Source organism: Microcaecilia unicolor, chromosome 2, assembly GCF_901765095.1.
Source record: "Microcaecilia unicolor chromosome 2, aMicUni1.1, whole genome shotgun sequence".
NCBI classification, from domain to species: Eukaryota; Metazoa; Chordata; class Amphibia; order Gymnophiona; family Siphonopidae; genus Microcaecilia; species Microcaecilia unicolor.
Genome location: NC_044032.1, coordinates 283,337,588 through 283,352,074, shown reverse-complemented (window position 1 = coordinate 283,352,074; position 14,487 = coordinate 283,337,588). Strand labels below are relative to the sequence as shown.

At 41.8% G+C, this 14,487-nt stretch overlaps 1 protein-coding gene across 1 annotated transcript in view; it reads left to right on the top strand.

The window, feature by feature from the left end:
* Positions 1–14,487, top strand: part of ADAMTSL1 (ADAMTS like 1) — a 550,999-nt gene that overhangs the window by 475,029 nt on the left and 61,483 nt on the right. The window contains exon 24 of the mRNA XM_030194223.1: positions 13,943–14,155. Within this exon, the coding sequence (XP_030050083.1) occupies positions 13,943–14,155 (213 nt within the window). The remainder of the gene's footprint in view (positions 1–13,942; positions 14,156–14,487) is intronic.

Here is a 14,487-nt window from a genome sequence, read left to right as displayed (position 1 = left end):
AAGTGGCTTGAATGCAACATTATACTTTTATTATGGGAGTCAGCATCTTGTGGTGCTCAGATTCTGCAAGTTGATGACTTATAGTAAAACATTGCACGATGAAAGCACGCCTTTTACCACATCTTGATAACTTCCACACTAAGTCCCAGTTTAATTTATTCATTTGCTATACCACGCCTAGTCAATAAGCATCAGAGCGGCGTACAACACCAATTTAAGTCTTATGTGGTTATAGGATAAAAATTCTCCACAGCATCATATTTCCAGTTAAATTATCACACCCAGGGTTTGTCTGTGAAGTTAGGTGCAAAGCACTCTGAGAAAATCTCAGTTTGCTGTACGATTGCAAATATTGCTGCCATTCTGTTTTTTGTTGTTGTTTTTTTTTTTTTTGCAGTACTTGTAGGAAGATAATATATCTTGGAAGTAGGTGATATAACATCCCAAAGGATAGATTAAAACTTCTATTAAGTATTTTTTTAAAAGTTCCGATGCAGCCACGTTGCCTACTTTAGGAAAATTAATGAAACAGAGCTTTCTCTGCTTTTGATTTATGACGGAGAATGGTGTAATGGGTAGAGGCTGACACCAGACTCCAGGGGACCACACCCTTCTACAAAAGCTTGAAGAAAATATCAACAGATGTTCTACATTCCTTATGTTCCTTTAACTAGTAGTATCGTGTCAATAAAATACAAGTAAATTCATGTGTAAGCAATTATTATCTGAGGCACATCCCTCTCAACGAGTTGCACCTCCAGCTGATCGCTTCTCTTAATCTTTCTCACCTTCAGTCAATCTCCCTTCTCAACCCCTTTCCCATCTACAGCTGATCTCTTCTCTTAACCTTTCCTTTTTCATTTTTTTTCTCAGCCCTTACAAGTCCATCTGTTCTCTCAACATCCCAATCTATAGCTGATTTGCTTGTCTTCGAATTCTGATTTTCTCTATGCAAATGTGCAGGAAACAAACAAGCTATACTCAACAGCTGCAAGCAGCAGAAATTCAGGAGGGTGTATCTGCGCTACAACTCCCCACAGTACCTCAGGCTATTTCATCCCACTATGTTGTGAAATGCTATGCTGACAGACCCTTTTCCTTCATGTTCCCACCCCACTGCTTTGGGTGCTTGATTCCTGGGACGTGTGAAAAGAGGATCAGTGCACCAAGGCCTCAACGCTCAAAAGTAAGTGCGGGCGCTAGAGGCCATTAGCACCATACTAGCACCTGCGTTTACCTGCGCAGAATGTTCAGAGGGGTCCAGAGCGGGAAACAAGTGCGCCAGGCACTAGCTTAGATAGCATGCAAATGTAGTTTAACTCGTGTAAATGAGGTAATTTTGTATTCCTCCCCAATGCTCAGAAAAGAGCCTCCAGGTCGGAGCAGGTGTTGGAAGACAGGATTTCTCATGATTCTCATGTTTCTCTCATGCTTCTTTCTGCAAAATCTGCGGGTTTTGATTGCTTTTGGAAGCAGAAGGAAGCTGGTGCAAGCCCTTAAGCACTGGTCTTGAAAAACAGCAGACCCAAGCGAAAGCACACATTGGTGTCTTTTTCCTGCTTTAAAAAAAAAACTTAAAACCCCCATTGAAAGCACATATTGGCGTCTGTTCCCTTTAACTAAATATAAGCATCCAAGCTAAAAAAAAATATTAAAAACCCATATATTTAGGCCACAGAAACCAGATGCCAATCTAGCTTATTTTTGAAAGGGAAGGATGCCCATCTTCCGACACACAAAAAAAAAATTTAAAAACATTTTTTCCAGCCTCTATGCCTGCCTCAAATGTCATACCCAGCTCCATCACAGCAGTATGCAGGTCCCTGGAGCAGTTTTTAGTGGGTGCAGTTCACTTCAGGCAGGTGGACCCAGGCCCATCCCCCCACCTATTACACTTGTAGTGGTAAATGTGAGCCCTCCAAAACCCACCCAAAACCCACTGTACCCACATGTAGGTGCCCCCCTTCATCCCTAAGGGCTATGGTAGTGGTGTACAGTTGTGGGGAGTGTGTTTTAGGGGGAGTTAGGGGGCTCAGCACCCAAGGTAAGGGAGCTATGCACCTGGGAGCAATTTGTGAAGTCCACTGCAGTGCCCCCTAGGGTGCCCGGTTGGTTTCCTGGTATGTGAGGAGGACCAGTGCACTATGAATGCTGGCTCCTCCCACAACCAAAGGGCTTGGATTTGGTCATTTTTGAGATGGGCGTCCTCAGTTTCCATTATGGCTGAAAACCGGGGACGACCATCTCTAAGGTGGGAGAGGGACCAGCGCACTACAAATGCTGGCTCCTCCCACGACCAAATGCCTTGGATTTGGTCATTTTTGAGATGGGCGTCCTCGGTTTTCATTATGACCGAAAACCGGGGACGACCATCTCTAAGGTCGACCATCTCAACATTTAGGTCGACCATCTCTAAGGATTTGGGTGTCCCCAACCATATTATCAAAGTGAAAGATGGACACCCATCATGTTTCAATAATATGGGTTTCCCACCCCTTCACCGGGATGTCCTTAGAGATGGCCACCCTTAGAGATGGTTGTCCCCATTCGATTATGCCCCTCCACGCAACTTGGAATTTACGTGCACCATATTAGAGAATACACTTAGCGAGTTGTGCACATAAATCTTAATTTATACCAGTGTTGATAATTGATTGTGGAGTGGAGGAGTGGCCTAGTGGTTAGGGTGGTGGACTTTGGTCCTGGGGAACTAAGGAACTGAGTTCAATTCCCACTTCAGGCACAGGCAGCTCCTTGTGACTCTGGGCAAGTCACTTAACCCTCCATAGCCGCATTGAGCCTGCCATGAGTGGGAAAGCGCGGGGTACAAATGTTACAAAAATATAAATATAAAAATCCAATTAACAGCACTGATTAGCTAATTAAACAATTCAGTTATGCATATTGTTATAGAATACGCGTTCCGTATGGAAATTAAGGCGCCATATATAGTATTTGGAGGTATGTGTTTATGCGTTGAGATAAAAGATTTTGTACATCTGACTGTCATTCTCTTACACTTTAAAAACTATTACTAATTGTGAGATGGAGGGAGTTGTGTATGCGGTATTATGTCCTTGTCCTCTGATTTATGTTGGAAAAAACGATTTGGAAAGTTAAAACTTGAATAATTCAACGCTGTTCTGTCATCCAAACCAACAAGGAGAATAAAACCTTGATGAATCAAGCGCCACATGAACTCTGAGCATTCCGTGCAAGCATTTTTCTTAAGAAGTGTTAAGTCCACTAAAGCAATGCTTAAGTCAACAATCCACTTAGAGACAATAAGGTGTTCATTCAGATTGTATTGTGCTTGTTTGTGTTTGTGTTACAATAACCAATGTAAAAACATAAAATTATCCTAATGTGGTACATTTAGACACACAGGTATGAATTTTCAATAGAGAGTCTGACTGGTTAAACTATGCAGATATGAGTTTTCAGCCTGCATAAACCCATCTGGTTGGCAGATCCAAGATACCCTCATATATTGCGTTTGAATATAGACAAATTTTGCTTCCAGTTCCATAAAGTGCTTTAGGGAGAGGGCCAAAACTTTGTCAGTGCCTTAAACCATCAGGTAAGAAATTTTAGTTATTAAAGAGGACTTTTTTGGCTCAGTATTCCATGAGAAACATCAGCTTGTCTTGGTAGATGAGGAACTTAGAAATATGGACTTATATACTTTTCTCAGCCTGACAGGCATTCCCCGATTCCAGCTGCTGTTGAAGAGGGTGCATGTTGTCAGTTTGAGCCCAAGATATTTGACCACTGATGGATATCAAGTCCAAGACAAACACATTGGAATGCTATGGATTTTTCCGGAGCTTGCAAACTGACTTTTCTGTTCCACTGGAGTGAGAAATGCTGCCCTTAGGGCTTTTAAAATTTTCAGCACATACATTTATATGAGTTTTTGAAAAAGTCTGAAAATCACTTTTTAAGGAGATGTTTTTAATATACCAATGATTGATTAAGAGATGGTATGAGCATAACTTTTGCTCTTCCTTTCATCTGAACTCCCTTACTTCTGAAAACAGACAGTACATAGTTCACATGTGAATTATATATTTTCACCAGAGAACATTTTTGGACTTAAACCAATGATATAGCAGATGCCTGCTGCTGTTCTGCTGATGGGGTCAGAATAGGGAATGGATCCAACTCAGACTGAATAGCTGGTTTTAGTGCATCAGCTTGCAATGAGCTCCAATGCTTGCGTTGGACTCTGCTTCTCATTCTGGAGATTCTTCTGAATCTTGAGTGTGTCCCACATGTGGAGTAAACTGGAAGTGTTTTAAGAACCCTTGAAAAGATCACTCTGTAGGGAAATTTGGAAGACCATTAAATTTGGAAGACCATTTCTAAATCGGAGCGGGTAGCACCTTCTTGGTTTCAAAATATACCCACTGTTGTCAATAATATAAAATTTAAGCTCAACCAATATACCCAAGCTGTAGAATAGCAAGAGAAATCTATGACTGAGTTTAAAAAGCAAATCTCTTTTTATACTGCACAATCCAAAAGTCCTGAGCGGTTTACAAGATATACATACTTAAAATCAAAATACAATTCTTTACACCAATATAACATTACTAAATTGGATATTAGCGTCTGGCCATTAATGGAAAAAATAGAAATGCGGCCATTTTACAGCCACGCTAAAAGGGGCCTCAGTGTATGGGAAAACCCACATGCTATTCATAGCACATGGCCCCTTTTAGTGTAGCTTAGTAAAAAAACGCCAAAGTTATGAAGTTTGCAAAAAGATCCTTAAATCCTTGTTCATCATTACACAATCCTTGGTCTTCCTCTATGTTAAGAAGGAGCATTGGCTAATGAAATTATGTCTTTTTTGACTCAGATTGTGAATCGTTAATTGCAGATAGGTGCTTTACCTGACTCATTGAAGATTGCTAATGTTCACCCTTTGCTTGAAAAAGACACGTTATCCCAGATATTGTGAGTAATTACTTGTGTCAGGTGATTTCTACCTACCTGCCTTAGCAAAAGTTATTGAAAAATTGCTATTGAAATAGTTGACAGATTTTATAGAGTGTGAACAATTGTTAGGTCCTTACCAACATGGATTTTGGAATTTGCATAATACTGAGATTTCATTATTGTCAACAGTTGATGTCATGAAGTATGGCTTTGATCAGGGTATTCAATATTTTATGGTCCTTTTGGACATTTCCACTGTGTTCAAAACCCTTAATCATGGAATTCTGATGACCAAACTGGACTCTGCTGGTTTGGCATGGCCCATGTTAACTTGATTTATATTATATTTATTTGGAAGGCAACAAATTGTAAGAGTAGGGTCTGATTGCCCTACTGCTTATCCATTGTCAGTGGGCATGCTTCAGGGCTCCACCTTGAATACAATGCTTTTTAACTTATGTTTGGTTCTTTTATGCCAACAGTTGAGGCACTTGGACGTATGCTATAGACTGTGGGAGAGATTCTGTATATGATGCCTAAAATCAGCGCAGAAATCAGTGCCAATTAAGCATTTTCTATAAGTGGCGCCTAGAGTTAGGTGCAGTATATAGAATCTGCTTAGTTGGCTTCCTAGCGCCTAAAACTATGTGCATCCATTAATACCAACGAAAATGTGGTGTAATCCCGGCGAATAGCGATTTGGGCACTGGGCTATATTCTATAACTACACACGTAAGTTTCAGAATGCCCAAAAAATGCCCATTCCCCACCCATAACTATACCCCTTGTTGCCTGCGCATGTTAGAAGTTAAGCGCACTGCATTATAGAATGTGCTTAGCGAGTTGTGCGTGTAAATTCTAATTAGTGACAATTAGCACTCTTTATAGCTTGTTAAGAGCTGTTATCAATGCTGATTAGCTTGTTAAACCAATTAAGTTATGCACATTGTTATAGAATACGCTTGGATTTTGGCGCGGATCTCTAGGTGCGCTATATAGAATCCAGGGGTATATGCAGACTATATTCAGGATTTGTTTTTCCATTTACTAGCTTCTCGGATTCTTACATACATTTACATCATTGTATGCATATTGTATCAGTTTGGATGACAGAAAATCATTTATCTTTGAATATTGCAAAGTCTTAATTTATTATGTTTGGATGATAAACTCTTTCTGATATTCCTTCTTCTATAATTTTAGGTGGTACTACAATGGTTTTATGATCTTAGGGGTAGCGTTGGATTCTGAGCTAGGCAATGATCCACATGATTTTTTATCAACTGTTCTTCTTAGTAAATTCAAATCAATCTTTCCCAGATTTTTAAAATATTGTACTGTCTTTAGTTTTATCACTAATTGATTATTGTAATATTTTGTACCTCGGGTGTTCTGAAAATCAATGTAGATCTTTGCAACTAGTACAGAATGCAGTAGCCAGGCTTATTGAAGGGATCTCCAAGAGCGAGCATATATCACCAACTGTGATGAATTTGCATTGTTTGCCGATCTACTTTAGAGTACAATTTAAAATGTTTCTGATGATATTTAAGATATTGAAGAAAATAGACTTTCACTGCTTGTCACAAATCCTCACTATTTACCAACCTCCCAGAGCTCTGTGGTCTCAGGCTACGGAGTGTTTAGTAGTTCCGGCAAAATATAAAACTCACGTTGCTGATAAAGGGCTGAGAGCCTTTTCTGTGGTTGGTCCCTGGAAGTGAAAAAAAATTACCAGTGGATCTTTTTCATACGGTTGATGCATTTTTAAAAAAAATTTATTTATTCAGTTTAATCAAATTTACAAGAACTTTCTTGATTGAAAAAGCTTCATAAAATTAAAATATATCATAACATGAAAAATGAGTAATCCATAAGGCAAACTTTTAACACTCAAGTCCATAAATTGGGAATCCAAGAATTAGGAATATTAGGAGACAAATAATAATACAGAAAATTATTAAGGTTTTCAACAAAGACTATTGAGATGAGTTACTTATTTCATTAGCGCTTATCCTTTTTTGCCGAGGTTATAAGAGCTGACACATGTGAAGGTTCTGTGAATACATATTTCTTCTCGTCAAGTCTAATTATGCACTTGCAGGGGTATCTTTAAAAAAAGGTGCCCCCCCCCCCCCCCAAGTGCAACACTTCAGGCTTAAGAAGCAAGAATTGTTTCCTCTGCCTCCTTCTCTCCCTGGAGACATCAGGAAATAATAATATTTTATAACCCAAAAAGGGTTTTTCCTTATTTCGGAAAAATAGGCGGAAAATCCAACTCTTGTCAGGTAATAATGCAATGGTCGCAACCAAAGTCACAGCCGTTGCAAGTTCAGAATCAGAGGTTTCAAGCAAAAGAGATACATCTAATGGAGTTTCTGATATTTGATTCAGTTCCTTTCCTGGGACATAATAAGCAGATGTAAATGGTGGTAAATTCTGATCTGGTATGTTCAAAAAATCCCGCAAATAACGCTTTAGCATTTCAAGAGGAGGAACAGTCTTTATCTTGGGAAAATTAACAAATCTTAGGTTATAGTTTTTTTGTATAGTTATCAAATATCTCCATCTTTTTCCTAAGATTTGTCAAATCATTTGTCATCAAGGGTTGAAATGTTTCCAATTTGATAATTCTTTGGTCGATCTTTTCCATTTTATCATCCGTTACTTTAATCTTTTCCTCTATTCTTTTTAAGTCATTCTCTAATAAATTTACTCTAGGAACAATTTCATTGGTCTGTTTCAAAAACGTTTGACCCAAAGTGGAAACTAAATCCCATAATGTGTCCAAAGTAACCTCCTTTGGTTTAACCACAAGTTCCTATGGAATTTCAAACCTCTCAGAAGTCTTCACAGGGATCCCGCTCTGTCCCTCGGCACCTCTCCCCGCATTCCACGGCAGCAGCGTCTCTCCCTTCTCTGATGGAAGTGAGTCCTCCACTCGACGCTCTTCCGGGTCCATACCGCCTTCACTAGGGGACCCCGTCAAGTCAACGCGAAAGGAGCTTGCGCCTACCGGCTGGGGAGGCAGAGTGCGCATATCGGGGCTCAAGGTGGTATCGAAGCCAGGGGAGACCGATTCTCCTAAATCGCCGGAACTCCCTACTGGCAGCATTCCGATATCCAAAGAAGCTCCCTGCGGTCTCAGAAAACGGTCAATAGGGCCAGGTAAGAAGGGAGTTGGTAGCGAGGCTCTGGCTGCCAATCTCCCTCGACGTTTAGGCATTGTATCAGCTGAAAGACGAGACTCGTAGCGTCGCAATAGGATGCGGCCATCTTGGATCCCTCTCTCAGTTTAGTTTCACAGTTGATGCATTTAAGAAGTATTTAAAACTATACTTATATGCCCAGGCTTTTTCAACAGCCTAATGAGAATTTAGAGACTGTTTGATTATTCAGTACATCTGTCTGTCATATTTTAAGTTAGATTTAATCATTTTCTGTGTTTCAATTGTGATTACATACACATTATTGTAATCCAGCTAGGAAAGTTAGGTGGAATATGTGTATTAAATAAATGTACAGTCCACGCTCATCTCCTGCCCCATATCACACTATGCATTAGTGTGTGCTACAGGTCAATGCGAAGAAAACAGAAAAGATAGGTGCACAAGTAGTGAAAATATGAAGATCAAATCAATACCACCGCTGGTATTGATTTGATCTTCAAGTCTTCGCTCCTTGTGTGCTTACTGTGCTAAAGGTCAAGCCAGCGAGGTAACCTATAATGCAGCTGTGTTCTGCCCCCGCAGTTGTGTGTACATTCTTAATTATATTCTATTTATATTTGTATTATATAATACAAACTAACATCAACTTCCTGGTGGGACTTGTAAACTCTGTTTTTAAAGGTCATCCCTTACATGTGACCCTTTTCGCCCATTTACTGAGAAACTCTCCAGGTGCAAGCTTCATCCATGTAAACGGTCTGTCCCTACTGGTCAGTTCTTCAGCTGCAGTCTTATGGGTGTTCTTGGCACCGCTCCATGAACAGCAAAATTCTCCAACTTAGGCTCAAAAGCAAGCTATCCTCAACTCTCTGTCCTTCTCTCTCCTCTGGAGAAAGTATCTTCTGTTCACCAAAGAGGCAAACAACCTCCCTTTACAAGGCCCATTGTCCTTCCTATTTCTATCCAGTCGACAGACATCCCTTTTTCCACTAAAGTTGAACTTCCGCCTCTACAATAATTCAGAATCTATCTCTCCAGTCACTCAGCTTCTTCAGTCTGGTAGTCTATCAAACAATTGATTAGCATCCAGCCTCAAGGACTCACCCTCTCTGGGCAGAATGCTTGTTTTCAGCTATCTGGATATAGTAAGTTAGCTGTATCACTTGCACACAATAGTTCATGCATTCATTGTTTAACACACTTTAGTAAAAGGGCCCCTAATACTTCAATACTATTTTTATCAGTTTTAATTCTCAAATTCTAGTTGGTTGTCTTGATGTCTATGGAGCACCCAGGGTCCCACATTCCAGGTGACAGTTACTTTGAGATGACCACCAGCTAGCGAATTTGTCTTTTGTTAGGGCTGGCCCTTCCATTGAATAATTGTGTTTTTCACACATGGCTCTGCTTTTTTGCCTCACTTTTCAGTCCCATTTGACTTAGGCAAATGAGGCCCGCAATGATTCTCTGCACATCAGCCCTCATCCCTTCACATCCCCCACAAGCTGCCTCTGCCTGTCCCATAGATATGCTGGTATGTCGTCTGGCGTAAGTTACTCCAGGCAGTTACATTCCTTCTGGAATGATCTTTGGGTTTATCACTTTGACAGAAAAAAGTAGTGTGAATAAGAAGCACAGAATCTCTAGATGGGACAGAAGAGTGCCATTACACATGTCATATATGGTAGTTTTTCTACCTAGAATAATTGGAGTGGCATAATGAGTAGCATGCAGCAGTATAAAGCCGAGGACTGCGCCTTAGTTCCACCACTCAATGCATTACCTTTAGCAAGACCCTGACCCAGTTGGATGGAAGAATACAAGTTAGACATGTGAATTATTTTATGCTGTACTGTATGATTGGTGCTGTCATATATTATTATTGAACTAAAGTTGTTCATTTAGGGTTTGATATGCTAAAACTTTTTCCCCCCATCAAAACAAAATGAAAAAAACAAGGCTGTAATAAATTAAGGCCTTGGGATACAAGGGGCTTAAATATTTATAAGGCCTGAAAGGAATTACATTCACATCTTTGTTGTGGAGCACTGCCAGCACCAATAAGGGTTTGGATGTTTATTTATTGGTTCTTTGATTCTGTTTTACTTTGTTAACCATAGCATGGTTTCCATTCTGCTGTTTTGGAATTTTTAGTGCTGAAGAACTACCTTATCTTGCTAACATTATGTTACCAAGAATGACAAAACAAATGATTAATACATATTTTATCTCCCATAAGATTGTAATTTCAATCTGATTTTATCTTGTGCATTTGAAATAAAACTGTTCAGAGAAAGAAACCGCCACACATCTGCAAATTACACCCTGGCTTTTGATCAATTCAGAGCCTCAGAGGACCTGAAAACAGAGGCCTAACAGCAATATTTTCTTTCACTGGTTTAAGGAAGGTTGAAAGAGTGGTCTTACACTGCCAGAGCTTTCAGCAGTTCAGTAACATTCCCAAAATGTCTGTTTCTCCTAACAGCCTTCAAGATCTAATAAATCCTTATTATTTGTAGCATTTTAAGCAAATCCATTCTTTTCTTTAGCTCATGTAGAAAGCAAGATCAACAGATATTTGGAGATGAAACTTTTATTGGATTAACTTTATTTATCTGTGACTCTTTGTTGGGTCAGATGTTATGAAGGGGCTATATATAGACCTTGAAAGCTGCAAGGTCAATATTCAGAATGATTTAACTGGGCAAGAGAGGGTCCTGCTGGTTAAATTGTGTTGATCAGACCATCCCTGGATTTTTACCACACAGTGCCACTGAAAATCTTGTGTGACTACCGCAGCAAGTGCAGGTTACTGCTGGGGTGATCCGGGGCAGAGGCAGGGAGAAGCAGGGAGTTTTATGGGCACCAGTGATATTTAGTGTCAGCGCCCGCTAGGGGCGTAGCTATGTGGGGCCACCTCCCCTGCCAACCCCTTTGACCCCCCCTCCCGCCGCCAACCATCCCCCGCCGCCGGGTACCTTTGCTGGCGAGGGTCCCCAACCCCTGCCAGCCGAAGTCCTCTTCTCCGGTGCAGCCGCATTGCTGATCTGCAAGGGCAGGCTTCTGTGAGAAAGGTATCCGATGGCAGCAGCAGGGGAGGGTTGGCGGCGGCGGGAAGAGGGAGTTGAACGGGTTGGCGCCGGGGAGGGTCAAAGGTAGTGGTGGCGGTGGGGGGGGGGGGGTCAAAAATGGCGGCAGGGGGGTTAAAAATGGCAGGGGGGGTTGGCGGCACCGGGGGGGCTAAAATGTGCCCCTCACCTTGGGCTCCGGACACCCCTCCTGCCGAAGTCTGGCTATGCCCGCCATAACTAACTGGGCACGTAGGAGCACACAAAAAAGCTGTCCTCACTTTGCCCACTTAGCTATGTGCATATGGCATTGAATATCGGCCACATCCACATACCTTCCGCTGAATATTCAGTTACAGTGCCACTAGATATCTGTATCTCAATTAACCTTTGGTGGTCAGTGTTTAAAGACATGCTGACTGCTGCTGGCTGAATATTGATCTATACATGTTTTTTTGACCTGTGTTTTTATTTATCACAGTAACCACACTTGTTTGCATCATAGGGAGGGAATTTTTTAGGAAGGCTTCCGGGCTACAAAAGTTGATATGTGACACCTGCAGACATGGCAAGCCACATGTATTTGCCCCTCTTCCCCAGTTCACACACCAAAGTGCCCTTCTCTCCAGCACTGGATCCTCACAGGAAGAAATCTCTCTCTCACTTCCCTCCTGCCTACCCCTCTCTCGGTCTCCCGCCTCCTTGGTCCTTTAAACTTGCCCTAGATCACTGGTACCATCAGCAGCAGCTGTAGTGCTAAAAGCAGGCTTCCTGTAGGCGGTCCACAGTGCTTTCCCTCTGCTTGTCCAGAGGAGGTGGGACGAGCAGAGGGAAGGCTCTGTGGACTGTCCACAGGCTGCCTGTTTTCAGTGCTGCTGCTGGTGCCAGCAATTGAGGGCAAGTTTAAAGACAAAGAGAGGGGCACAGCCATAGGACAAGAGCAGGGGAAGGAGGAAGTGGAAGACTAATAGGAGAGAAACAAGGGAAGCCAGGCAGAGAAAGAAGGTGCATGAAAGCAAAGCAATTAAGGAGCCTGCAACCACCACTCTCTGAACAAACCCAGAGAGGACTACACACACATGGCTCAAGCAGTGCCAGTCAAATGTGCGTGTCGACGGGACGCCGCGCAGCCCGAGGATGCCGCTTGCGTTGAGGTAGGGGACATGACAGCTGGCACTTGATTGGTTTTCTCTGGGGTCAATTGTACGACCTGAGAGGCAGCACCAGCACTTCCTGCTGGCTCTTCTATATTGCTCCTTTATAGTGACCTCATCAACCTTGGACAAAGAGGGATTTTGGGACCTTGACTGTTCAATGAAATGTTACTGGCCAAGGGGCTCTTTCTAGCCCCAACAACAGCTTTGTCCGATTTGAGAAGGTACTGCAAAGGATGTGATCACGAGGAAGAAGGTAAAGATATTAGGGGAGGAGACCCTTTGGTCTTGCCCCAGCGCTTAGGCATTTTAAATTTGGAAAAAGCTCAGCAAGCAATATAATACTGGAGCACTGATGACACCTTGACTCTTCCCCCCCTATAGAATACATTTCTGATGGCTAAGGGGGTTTCGTTAGAAAGGGTAGGTGGCATTTACACTTGTAAAAAGCTAGTTTACACAGGTAAATGGGCAGTAGAGGTGTACAGGCCAAGATTTATTTCTTTTGTTCAGGCAAATATTTGCTGTGGTACGCTAGTTGTTAACACTAGCCCATGCCAACAGCTGTTACATGCTAAAAACAACCTGTGTGCTAAAAATGCTATCCTCAGTGCTTAGTGGGGGATTGGGGGCTAGGCATAGTTAGTGCACAGTTAGTGCACAGTAATTATCACACGCTTTCACTTGTACAGTTAATGTGGGATCATTTCTGTATGGTCACTCAGAAGACATGCTGGGTGCACCCCCAACTGTTACCACACTTACTGCATGTTAAAGTGCCACCAAGTATGGCCTGATGCTCCTGAACCATCTCTTAAAGGGGCTGGCACCCATCATTAAAAGTGGTGGCTGGAGCAAACTCCCCCTCCCCCAGACAAGAAGCCCCTGTCACCTCCCCCCTCCCCCCCCCCATCAAGCACTGCCCCTTCTGGCAGCCCAGCCCAACCAGATCCTTCCAACCGCGAGCTACCCGGTTACCGCCTTAGCATAGGAGTCCTTACTGCCACCTCAGAGGGTGGCGGTAAGTGCTCTCCCCCCACACTTGGCCATGAAATAAGAGCAATCTTACTGCATGGCCATGTCTTTTTTCGGCCTTTTTACTTGCTGCTAGCGCAGGACCCTTTTTACCACAGTGAAAGGGCCCCTTAGTGCTGCTTTAAGTGTGCATTAGCATCTAATGCAGCTTAATAAAAGGTCCCGAAATTTGCAGCTTCTTCAGAGTAAAGTCCCACATTAAACTGTGGTAACTGCAGATTTTACTGTGGCTTAGTAAAAGGACCCCTTTATATCCCGTTGCCTCCAGTATCTATTTAGATTGTAAGTTATATTGAGAATACGTATCATTATACAGCACTGCATACAACCAGTAGCACTAGAAATGTGAAGCTGTACCATTTGTAATCCGCGAATTATGATCGGATGGCTTGATAGTTCCTGTTATCTTTCCTTTTAAAATTATTGTCTTAATCATAATAAAAAGCTGGATTGAGATAAGTTCTTTTGTACCGAACAGGAAATTCCAGTCTCTGAAGTGGTTTCCTCCAGAGAAATTAGTTATCTTTATAAAAGAGATGTTTTAAAATCTCTTTTTCGTGTTTTGCTGTAGGTTGTCCTGTGAAAGGTGACCAGACTTTCAACATTTCTTGGTTGTATGAGAATCAGCCCATTGCAATGGCCGTAGGGTTGAGCCATCACATCTTGGCAGGAGGACACATTCTGCAGTTAGCAAACCTAAGAGAAGAACATCAAGGTGAAATTGGTTGCCTAGCCCAGAACTCAGAAGGTTCACTCCTCCAAAAAACATCTTTATCAATACAAGGTAAATTTGTTTATTTATTGGGATTTATTAATTGCCTTTATGAAGAGATTCACCCAAGGTGGTGATACATCCATCCTTTGATCTCAGAATCTTTAAAGTACCAACTGAGAGTTTTGATAAACAGAGTGAAAGGATATACGAATAGTGCATTTTTTTACTCTGTGAATAATTTTTGTGGCACAATTCACCTTTACGCAGAAATGTTCACTGTAGAATTTAGTGCAAAAATCATCATGTAAATGAACAGTGATAAAAGGTGTCAACAAAAGGCAAACAGCTCCATTTTTCACTGAATATAGAGGTTGGAATTGAGTGTCTAGGTCGAGCCAGTC